The following is a 12626-nucleotide window of genomic DNA, read 5'->3' as shown; positions in this document are numbered from 1 at the left end:
TAAGTATGTGTGATGCACTGATATATGTATCAAGTAACGAATTCCACAGCTGCGGTGTAATAACCTAAAAAGCTCTATTTTGTAAGGAAGCGCGTTGAGTTTATAAACATGGCGTAATGTAAGAGCAAAAGTGGTACAAGCCCGTGACCTAGAACCGAGTGCGGTCGCGCAGCCCGCGAGAGCAACGCGCCGTCGAGCTGCCAGTGCTGCCACTGTTGTCGCTGCCAAGTTGCCAAACATAACATGTGAACGGTCTGTCGTCGTCGTCTGCCTTGTTCGGTTGTCTGTCGTAAACTGGTCAGATTTCGTCTTGTGATTGTCATGTCGAATTTTGAATTTAAATGTCGGTCGTTCCAAATAATGTATGTCAGTCACCCAGTCAGTCAGTTAGTCGGTCTATGTCAGTTCATTATGCCACGGAGGCTGGAAGCCAAGACAACAGGGTTGCAACGAGCGACTTTTGCAGAGACTTTTGAGCATACTACTTTAACAACATTCTACAATATTTTTTTCACTCTAATGATGTAGGTATATTAATTGCAGCCATCTAATACACATTTAAATGCCGCTATTTTCTCTTGGACTTCGGGACAGAATAGCAACACAAAAAAGTTGATCCACTAGTGGCCTACAATTTTACTAAATAATGAGTGGCAGCCCTGGCTCTATCACAATCCAATTAGAATGCGACGAACGACATCGAGATGAACTTGCAAATCTATAGTCCGACAAGAAATTGTAGAAAATTATTGAGGGCGCCACTTCCTACGTAACTCACATTTTTGACGTACAATGCTTAAACATGGCAACAATTTAGTATGGACATTTTTAAAGTGAAACTTTTATTCTATCGCCATCGCCCCAAATTTTTTGGGCTGTCTTTAGCATGTCGCGTGATGCATTACAGCATTAGTAAAATTCTACTTTATTCCTAGTACTTAGATTTCAGTCTTTAAAATAACCATATAACTTTTTTGAATTTAAACTGTTGTGAGACATACTAACATTAAATCATTTTACGGTTTAGACTCACTTGTTTTAGTCACTCGCGCGACATGTTTCGCAATACACGGTCGTCGTGAGCGCTGCTCGCACTGTTAGTGCTTGAGAAAGGAGACCTAGGCTCTCCGAAACATGTCGCGCGAGTGACTAAAACAAGTGAGTCTAAACCGTAAATAGATTTTTCACCTCAGCAGCTCGAACAAGCCTACTTTCGTCACTCCAGGGAGTGAAACAATGTAGCTTTTTAATTTAGTGAAGGCCATGAACTTCATACTTTTATTACATTTTTTATGGTATGGTACGGTACGGTACGGTACGGTACGGTACGGTACGGTACGGTACGGTCCGGTCCGGTCCGTATCGGGGTCGTATCGTATCGTATCATACATATTATAATACTTTTTTTTTCTGTTTATTCTGTGTAATTCGAAATACATTTTAACCTTTAATATGTTCTCTATTTTACATCTCGTGTTTTTGAGTCCCTCGCTACGCTCAAGGTTCTACCTTAGAATCACTCGCTTCGCTCGTGATTCAATTATAGAATCTTTCGCTTTCTCGGGACTCAAAATAAACACTCGCAAGAAAAACCAACTTTCCTCTCTTGTTGCACAAATAACTATAATATGACTTTTTGTTTTTGAACATCACGGATATTGGTATAAAGAAGATGATTAAAATACATATTATGAATGCAGTACATGTCGAATACTGCATTTATATCTTGATTTTAATAACATATAGAACTGCATTTCATATAAGTAAGATGATTTTAATATAATTATTATTGATGATTGAAATGCATAAACATAAGACACCATTATGTAGGTATATTCTATTTATATAACGTAGAAATGTAAAATGGTATTTACTACTAAAATATATAATAAATTGGCTTGTTTAAAAAAAATATAGGTATTATAGTGTTATCTTCATTAGGTACTGACAAAAAAAAATTCTCTGTAAATACGTCCAAAACAGTCACGAGGTCTGCTGAATTATCATGGCTAATGGCTATTTACTAAGGTAAAACGCAGCAAATGCAGTATTTTACTTGGTAACCTTTTATTATTTTATATTATATTTTCCATAGGGTAGCATTTGTAGTAATATTCATCTTTATGTAGTGTTTTTGCACGCAGATTCCTATTTATACAGTCTGACGCACACAGCACTGTATAATGTAAGTAATAAGATTTCCATTTAACTAATAGTCGATAAGGCTATGGAACAAAATGTATACGCTTCAACATATTTGATGGCAAGGAATTAGACCGGCTCTCTGCTGACACCAGCTCACTGAGTAGCTACGGACCTCCGGATACGGAAATGTATGCAAATGAAACAATAGGTATATATATAATAGGTACATAATAATACAAATTTTACCAATCCAGTCCACTTTTACCAATCAAGCTAGTTGTAGAGGTGCATAAAGAAAGAAATGGGTCATCATGTCATTTCTCATACATTGATGTCATTGATTGTTGCTCTCAGCATCATCGTGTGAGCACATGTCTGGGCGCTCGCCAGCGCGGGTTGATGCACTGCAACACGTGGCAATATCAACAAATGCTTTTGTTTCAATGTAACCGTTTCTCAACGACCTGTTCCCTGCGGTCCGATTGAAAGTGACCGGAATCGGAATGATTATCGTCATGATAAATGACGTAAGTAATTACGTTTATTTGTAAAGTAAAATTATTCAAACTCGGCGATCGACAACAATGGTTTATAAATAGGTACCTACATAAATACTTATCCAGGTAGGTACCTATGCTTTCTATTAATTTATATTTTAATCCCTCTAAAATTGAGTTATTAGAAACAGAGTAAATAAATAGAGTACCATGAAATCACTGAAATAGGTTTCAGTGATTTCATGGTTCGGACCAAATTTTTATATTATTTTTCGACATTTTACTCTTTTTATACGAAGACTAAAATTTTCATTTAAAACTTTCGCGTTTTCGCGAATTTAATTTGGTTACCTTTATTTACCGACGTTTCGACACAATAATTAACATTTATGTGTAGTGGGTGGTTTGAAAACGTGATGTCTACCCCAAACCTTAAATACACTTTTCGGGTAAACAAATCTCTGTTTTGACATTTTGCTGGGACGTCACTTAGTCGCGACCACGGCCAGTGAAACCTGTGTTGAAACCACGGTAAATAAAGGTAACAAAAAATTCGCGATAGACCCGATTATAAATATGATTTAATACTATAATTTTCATTGCGAAATCGAGCCATCAAGAGCCTTAGGAATAGCAGACCGACAAGAAAAAACTTCAAATGTTAAGTATGACCTATGCAAGTCCAGGCTTTAGTTTTTAATGTTAGTCTGTAATTTTTATTTTAAGGCCTTTTATTATTTGCTAGTTAAATCAACCCAATAAAAGTCCAGCCCATCTGTTTACATGTCTGCGGCAGTCAAACAAAACAAATGAGGACGGAACAAAGATAAGCGTGTGGCAAGTCGCGGGGGCGTATACGCATGTTAATTATTTATTGAATTGACATTATATACACTCAAATTAGAGTTATTCATACATTTACAATATAAATAATAGAATTATTGCGTAATTGACATATTATGATTTTTTTATGTTTTTTAGTTGTACAAGTTAAGACTGATATTTTATAATTGTAATTGTTTTATTTTCATTAGTAAATTATTTTTGTTATATTTGAGCAAATTAACGTTTATTCCTTGTATGTTATTGTGTATTTTTTTTTTGTGTTAGCCTAAGTATTTTAATGTATAATTTCCAATGCGATGTAAATATTGCTTGTGAATGAAATAAATGAAAATGAAATGTTCAAGGCCCCTTTACAAATTAAATATGCATCATGCATTTAACGTATTAAAATTATAATTAAATTATTTTGGTGGCATTCGCTTGCTTGCTATAAAGAGCAACAGCTTGTGTGCCAAAGCGACACAAATATTATAATTAATTAGCATTATAGTAGACTTTTGGTGTTACATTTTCGTTTTAGAATACAGACCAAGTAATATTCTTGCTCATTAAAAATCAGTCCCGGGAGACTCCTTGTGCCCATAAAAATGGTAACAATATATGCATCGTTGGTGACTGCCTGTCTTTTCTACGTTATTAATGTGCAGCCATTAAAAATGCATTATATATAATCTTTATAACTAAACGTGCTTAGAAAATTACGAAAATTTGATCCTCGATTAGATGGCGCCACTAGTTTTAGCCTACTCTCGTATAGAGAGCGTTGACGGTTTCGTTTGTTATTTATAATTTTAACGCATATCAGTGAAAGAACATGGGTCAAAATCATATAAAAATAATTAATGCAAGTAAAAAAATCATTTATCCATATTTAAATACATTTTAACGTATTTTTATAAATCTTCATTTTTAGTTTTAAAGTATGTCGATAGATGGCAGTGAATTTACAGTGGTTACAAAATTTACTGTGACAGTACCGCTCTGTCTTATTATATCCTCTTTGATTATTGTATGCAAAGTTACGTGGCAGATACTTATGTAAAGAGGTGTTTTACAAATATATGACAACAAAATATGGAAATCATTCCGTCGAAATTCAGAAAGCAAAAAAGCTCAAAAGTTACGAAGGCTAATTTTCAAAGGTCTGGTTATAAATTATAAAAGATCAATACAAAATGTTTAAATTGTTTTAATCATTTAGTAAGTTCTCTAACTGGAGAAGACTTACTTACGCATTATGTACGCGTATACTGTATGTCCAGATATAACTGACTTTCGAATTGTTAAAATCGATAGATGATGCTATTTTTAATGTTCTTAATGTTGGGAATTATCAACACATTTTGTGCTTTGACCTCTGATTACAAACAATCTTAGTAAAGGGATAGTAGCTGAGACACGCCATGGTCGTACCAAAGAGAACAGATAGTATAGACTATAGAGGGTTACTGTCATAGTAAATTTTGTAGTCACAGTAATTTTACTGCCATCTATCGACATACGATTAAAATATCAAAAAATGAAAATATATATATATGGATAGATGTTTTTATTTTTATTTATTATTTTTATAATTATGATTTTGACCCATGTTCTTTCACTGATATGTTAAAATGGTTAAATATCAAACGGTGTCATCAACGCCATCTAGCCGAGAATAGGCCAAAGGTGGCCAATTTTTTCCTTAGACTATATTCATCTTATACGGAGTGACATATATATATGTCTTTGGTCGTACGGTGTAGCTTATCGTAAGATAAGATGGTAAGGGGATCCCTATTTTCAAGCCTGGTATTACACATTTTTAAACAAGATGGTGAAAAACTTATACAAATAATCTACACTTATAATTCTTATAAATATTTTGTTTCGACGTAATCAGTTACAACGGAATTCATTTGGGCGGTTTGTAATTAATTACTTAACCTCATTGAAGTGTAAATATTCTAATAGTTAATCATTTTGTTGTTCAACATTTTCAAATTAATTCAAATAGGTAATAAATATTAATAATTTCAGTAGCGAATCATTCATCAAGCGATTCAGCTTTGTGTTGACTCATTTCACTACGTCATTAGCGCTTTCTGGAATTTAACTAAAGCCTAACCAGGAATATAAGATCACGCGCCATATTGCGGAATTTCACTGGAACTAGTTTTTTCATACTATACTGAACTGTCACCCTATACATGAGAATGAACAGCGCCCTCTTGACAATGATCATATATTACTGGCAAAGATAGATATAACTTCGTAATAGATGGATACAGTCTAAGGAAAAAACGTGCCTAGAAAATCAAGAAAATTTGATTCTCGTTTAGAGGGCGCTACTAGCTTTGGCCAACTGTCGTATAGATGGCGTTGACGGTTTCGTTTGTTATTTAACAATTTTAACGCATATCAGTGAAAGAACATGGGTCAAAATCATAAAAATAAGTAATGTAAATAAAAAAAATCATTTATCTATATTTAAATACATTTTATCGTATTTTTATAAATATTTATTTTTAGTTTTAAAGTGTGTCGACAGATAGCAGTGAATTTACTGGGGTTACAAAATTTACTATGACAGTACCGCTCTAGTATAAGTTACTCTATGATTACTGGTAAGGCTTTACCTACGAAGTTATACTTGTGTGACGTATCTACCTAAGTAGGATCACTTGTTATGCGCAATCTAATAATCATATAAAGATTTATTGCAAGTTCCTTATCAAGTTATCACAATTACGAGTATATACAGACACGTTCGACGTAATCAGAAATAACGTGCTCGATTAAAAAGTATAAAGAGATCAGTGGCTGATGCCCGATAGTGGCCCGGGAGATATGTCACGGTCGCCGAGATGTGAAGACGTGACCCCATTGACTTGACTAGCACTTGGCGCCGATCGACTTGAGGAAACTTACCTACCGCTATTATTTTTTAAATGCATTCTCCTTCAATAATTTATGTTGAGTTGAGCTGAGAAAGAACGATGAAGCGAATATAGCGATAAAAAAAATTGGTTCAAAAATGATTCGAAAACATAGACCACGGTGGCAGGGAGCTTGGGGCTGATTGTAGAATAAGTGAAAATGGGTAGCGATATGTACAACAAAAAGGTATCGGTATAAACGAGGCAACTGACGGTGATTCCTCCTCCTTTTAAGTATATTAACCAATTAACCATAGCTATGCTCCTTTATTTTGTTTGTGCGAAAAACAGATTTAATACAAGTTTTTAAATCTTATACCTTTAAACGAGCAATCCTGGTAAAATATCAAAAACTCCATATATATATATATATATATAGATAGATTTCCATATATATATAGATTTCGGGGATCTCGGAAACGGCTCTAACGATTTCGATGAAATTTGCTATATGGGGGTTTTCGGGGGCAAAAAATCTATATAGCTAGGTCTTATCTCTGGGAAAACGCGCATTTTTGAGTTTTTATATGTTTTCCGAGCAAAGCTCGGTCTCCCAGATATTGCTACTAACACTAATAATAATTCGAAAAAAAACAACAAAAGTAGCTGCGGTTGATAAACAACTAATTGTGTCAAAATATTTTCAATTATGTTAAGATCCAGAGGAAAATGAGGACTACGTTTGTATGAAATGGCGATTTCGCGCGGGTTCTCCACTTTCGTCTTAACTATTATGAGTTGACCTCATAATGACATTATAGCATGTCTGTATGTTGGTGCTTCGAAAGTCACGGTCGCCGCGGACGTGAGCGACTGACGTGCCACTTGCACCGAGTGCAGGCGAGAGCTCCCGGACTAATGAACGCTGTTGTCGCCCACGGATATAATGCTATATTATAGTGGGGTTGCGTTAAATGGGTACTCCCTACATACCAATACAACTGAAATATGCAATAATATATAGAGGTACATATTTAATAATTATCACAAGCTTGGATACGTATATAGTAAAGGCAGTAAACACCCATGAACGAATATAAAGAAAAACGGACCCCATACACGTTACGCGTAGTATGGTATGCGTAATCATTCATCAAAGGCGGTAATGTGCAGCATGAGTCAAAATCAAAATGCAAATAGCCAGTACGTCCCTGCGCACGCCGGCTCACCTCGCCGCTACTTCATTAACTTTCCGATGTAAACATTTCTTAAAAATTAGTATTTACATGACAGGTCAGCCTTTTAAGGGTACTTTACCTTGTACTATAGTTAACTTGTAGTTAACTATGTGCAGGTGGCCTTATGTTTACCACTTTCTAAATAAATTTCTCCTTGACACATGAAAAGATACTTGGTGTAATTTCTTATAAGCTACGTTTAAGTTTAAGTTAAGAAAATTACGAATGAGCAGACTAATAAACAAAATTAATAATAAAAACAAAACGGAGATAAAGTGCTCCGGCGGACTGCTGATCCCGCGTATCTCTCCGTTGCGCATCTTTATTATATCGGTTGACCTATTTTTGAATGTAAACATTAAAACAACGACGATGTTCGGACCAAATTATATATGTTACTTCTATTACTTACGGGTATGGTTTGATATGTTTTAGACTATTAAGACCTAGTTTCTGAATATTTTCTTTAATAGGAGTGAAAACGACAATTATTGAAGTAGATAGACAGATTTATTTTTCAGGAATACTAGGCTACTTGCATTTACTTAGTGTAGGTTCTACTCCGATTGATTTAATGACATACTATAAAATTATTAATAGATCGGAAAAAGCTAACATGTCTAGAAATAGACCGTTATTCTTGATCGGTAGGCCAGCTGGTTGAGAGTCCAGATGGAAGACAAATAACCTGCGCTGGTAATACTGCTTACGTTTCAACTTTAAAATTACATATTACATTAGTCCTAATTTCCACCTATCGCGGCAAAAACTTTGTGAGACTTTCTGTTGGTAATATCTAATCACATTATCCCCCTTTAACATTGTTGAGTTCAAGTTGCGAAAATAATCAGTAGGTACTTAATTATACAATGATCAATAGATCACGCTACTTCCTTTCATCATACTTAAGTATCAAGTAATAATTGTCAATTGTCATTGTGCACTGAATGCCCTTAAATATTCATTGTTTTTGTTTGAACTTGCAGAATAAATAGTATAATTATATTTAATTGTTTTGCTTTTGCGGTGCACGGTGATCAATACCTAACAGATTAACTAATAGCAAAGATAGATATATCTATAGATGGATACAGTCTAAGGAAAAAACGTGCCTCGAAAATCAAGAAAATTTGATTCTCGTTCAGAGGGCGCTACTAGCTTTGGCCTACTGCCGTATAGATGGCGTTGACGGTTTCGTTTGATATTTAACAATTTTAACGCATATCAGTGAAAGAACATGGGTCAAAATCATACAAATAATTAATGCAAATAAAAAAAATCATTTATCCATATTTAAATACATTTTATCGTATTTTTATAAATATTTATTTATAGTTTTAAAGTGTGTCGACAGATGGCAGTGAATTTACTGGGGTTACAAAATTTTCTCTAGTATAAGTTACTCTATGCTAATAGTACTCTTAAACAGTAATAGTAGACTGTTAACGGCACGTATTCAACCGGTCAATTAATTAATCGGATTTCGGTAGCTTAAAAAAATATAAATAGGTACTAAATTTAACAGTTTGGCAACTAAAGCAGAGACTCAAATTATTTCAATATGAGTAGTATTTTAATGCCGTTACAGCTTTTATTTATTTTAAGGCAAATACCAATTACATATTTATTTGGCAACTGAATTATTATATTGGAGGCTATTTGTGAAGCACATTTTAAAAAGAAAACTACTACTATTAAGTTCTTTCAAAATATTTACATATCAAATTAAGTTAAATGCACACTTAAAATTTGTATTTCCACCATCATTGACTGAGCTGTCATTTTAATATTAAAAAAGGATCCTTAAAATTTATTGTGGTCGTATATATAGGTAAACATCGAACCTATGGGTATAAAACTTAAGATGTTTGATTACTTATGTCGTGTAATAGGAGTAGGTAAAAGCAAATTACTTAGTACAATCGATAATTTAAGACTTAAAAAATGTTGTGTTTTTCTTAAGATGATAACAATTATTTACCTATATATAGTCAAGTGATCTCCGTCCGTTAAAAAATTTAGGCGCGAAGAATTATCGTCCCATAGAAAATTTAATATCGCGCATTTTTCTACTGACAAAGTTGTTTGACCGGATATATATATATATATATATATATATATATATATACATACATACATACATACGTATATATATATATATATATATATATATCTACATATACGTATATATACGAGAATTTGTTGTCTTACATTAAACATTTCATTACCTATAATTTGCGAAATAGTTTCACAATAATGTACCTATATTGTATAAGTCATTGTTTCATATTAGAAAATGTCGGAAAATCACACAACAATCGCGTGAGTTGCAACGAGTCAACAATGCAGTTGAATCACTGTATTTGCAATGTCGTAAAAGCACTAACGGCATACGAACTTGACAAACGGTTCTAGAAGATCTCTACACTACCTATCTATTTATGTGTGTAGACAACGTTTCGAGCGCTTGATTTCGTCAGTCGAAAATCTGTAGAAATCGGCGAATTGATATTTTTGAAATACGAGCAATAGAAATTGGAAATCTAGTGGTATTGGCCACTCGTTTTCAATTATATTAGTAGAAGTGGAGATATATTGATGGGAGCCACACGAAATCGAGCGCTCGAAATTAAAAAATCGGCCCCCTGTTTTATCACAAGGCCGTTCTTTGGGTAAAGTCCGCAGAGGACACAATATTTAATCGTTTTTCTATAGATGTAGCGAAACCTTCGCCTTAAACTTAAAATTGTGCTTAAAAAAACATACCCGACTAAAAGACCTAACCTAAGCTCACCCGTATTTTTAAAAGGAATACCTAAAAAGTAGGTACGAGTAACAAACGTCGCAAATACATTATCAAAATAATAAACGAATTTGGGGCGCTTACGTGCGCGTGATGTATATTCAAGTTGTTTAATGCCTAGTGTCTTGTGACCCTTCGCGAAGGGGTCACAGGCGTTTGCTGTATTTACATTAATTACCACAAGTTAACGCACGAAATGAACATTGCTCTAACTTCAGACATGATTTCATAATGTTTTTATTTGACTTACGCTGGACCGGGCCGGGGCCGGGCCGGTCTAGCGTGAGTCATCCTTTATCGAAGGCTGGAGAAAATATTTAATATAAAAATGGGAGACTTATATGTATATTTTTTCTACCAATAATTTCCTTCCGATTATAAATATAAAAAAAAGATAAACTATATTTAAATTGTGGAATTTCGATGTTATGCAAAAGGTCTAGTAAAGAACTGCAATTAACTTTAATTTAATTGACTCCGTTGTATTACGAAAATTTGTAAGTTTGTATTCAAGTGACGTCTTGGCGTAAGTTTTAATATTAACTGTGCTGTGTATGAAGTACCTAAATACAAGACTCTTTATTGCACCCTAAAATATTATACAATTTATGTTAGGTTATTTTAACACAGTGGAATCAATTAAATGTCTTAACTAAGTATATAAAAATTGTTTGCAATTCACCCATTTGTTATTACTGTATTCCTGCTTATACATAGTTTTAGAAAGCTTTGATTTATACATCCCTGAAATGGTGAGAACATCGATACTGTAACGAATTACGAAAAATTGCGATCAATTGCCCACTTCCTCCCAATCATTTTATAAAATCATCTCATGGGTAGCTGTTTGAATGAAATAAATTGCTCCCAAAGGAGAGTAAACAAAAAGAATTTAAAGCAAAAAAGTTATATCCTGCTAAATCTCTGACTAAAATTTGATGTGAAAATTTAAATTGAAAGTGTTAGTTACACACTAAAGTTACTTTCAGTAGCCTTACCACGACTGCCTTAGCAGTGTCCATATTCGCTAACGTCTGCGTAACTGACTTTCTATACATCTCGCTCGCACTTAATATGGTAGCCGTACTGATCACGTGGTAGGTATCTTGGCGAGGGATATCTATAGATCCAGGCTTATTATCAGATAAATATCATAATCGGCTGTATGTCAGTTTTGTCCATCGAACTTAATTATTAATTCGTACTAAAAATATTTTTTAAGAATTTAATCTCGTTTTGATAAACACTTTCTTAGCGATGGTCTTGTAGAAAGAGAAACGCAGCAGTTAAAAAATGAAATGCTACTTAGTTTTACACCGTACAGATACAACTTGTTTATTTACATGTTTGATTCAAATCTTTAAATATTTATGTACTTAGATAATTTGGGTGACAATACAATAATATCTAACATGAAGGTGATAGAAACTTACTGTTTCTGTCATGTAATAAAACCTTACCAAAAAAATTCGAAGCCCTAAATAGTTTAATTGCAGTAACCGCGAGCAAGCCCGGAAATTAGAATAAATCGTATGTACCTATTTCAAACGTTAAATATATCAAAATAAAAATCAATTCTTATTTTAAAAATAATTGTATGGTATCTTTGAATTTACCAGATTTTTAAGAGGTAATTTTTTTTGCCGAATTATTTCCGGTTCCTCTCAAATAAGAGTGAAAGTACAAACCGATGTAAGAAGCAAGTGATCTAATTTGTCAACTAAAACAAACTTACGCTCCGGCGTGACTTCGCGGTAGATGACTCTGGACACGGGCTCTATTCCTTCCGGCATCTTGTTCACTGTTTTCTTCCCTTCAACTTTCATGTAACAAGTGTAAAGTTTGTGTGACAGTAAAGTTGACACTCGTGATTCAGTTGTAAAGTAGTATCATGCTTTCCCTGCGGGGATGAGGGCGAGCGGCGCGGCGTGCTGTTGGATCGAGACTGGTGCCGCCTGCGCCTGCGCTTCGCCGCACATTTCTCCGGTCACTGATTGTTGTTAAATAGATGTAGTCCGATCAAATACGAAATTATCTCTACAATGTTTATTATAGTCTTTCTATAAGATTTTTAATATTATCAGTCAATGTTTAGACCCGTCTTTAATATTTGATATTTTCAAAATTAGGTGATGTTATATTGTAGAGCAAGGCGGAAAAATAAGTCAAACTAAAATAAATAAATTACACGTCTAAATGTAATGTCAGATATAGGGATAATACACTGAATTTTATATAA

The 12626-nt window shown here is 33.9% G+C and overlaps 1 protein-coding gene across 1 annotated transcript in view; it reads right to left on the bottom strand.

Annotated features, from left to right (window-relative positions):
* LOC134740749 (alpha-tocopherol transfer protein-like) overlaps positions 1–12340 on the bottom strand; it is a 39441-nt gene extending 27101 nt beyond the window's left edge. Inside the window, exon 1 of the mRNA XM_063673346.1 lies at positions 12123–12340. Coding sequence (XP_063529416.1) covers positions 12123–12213 — 91 coding nt within the window. The 5' untranslated portion in view covers positions 12214–12340. The remainder of the gene's footprint in view (positions 1–12122) is intronic.
* Between the last annotated feature and the right edge of the window lie 286 nt (positions 12341–12626).

This window comes from Cydia strobilella, chromosome 4 (genome assembly GCF_947568885.1).
Source record: "Cydia strobilella chromosome 4, ilCydStro3.1, whole genome shotgun sequence".
Classification (NCBI taxonomy): Eukaryota; Metazoa; Arthropoda; class Insecta; order Lepidoptera; family Tortricidae; genus Cydia; species Cydia strobilella.
Note: the sequence above shows the minus strand (reverse complement) of the source record. Positions and strands in the feature narration are given on the sequence as shown.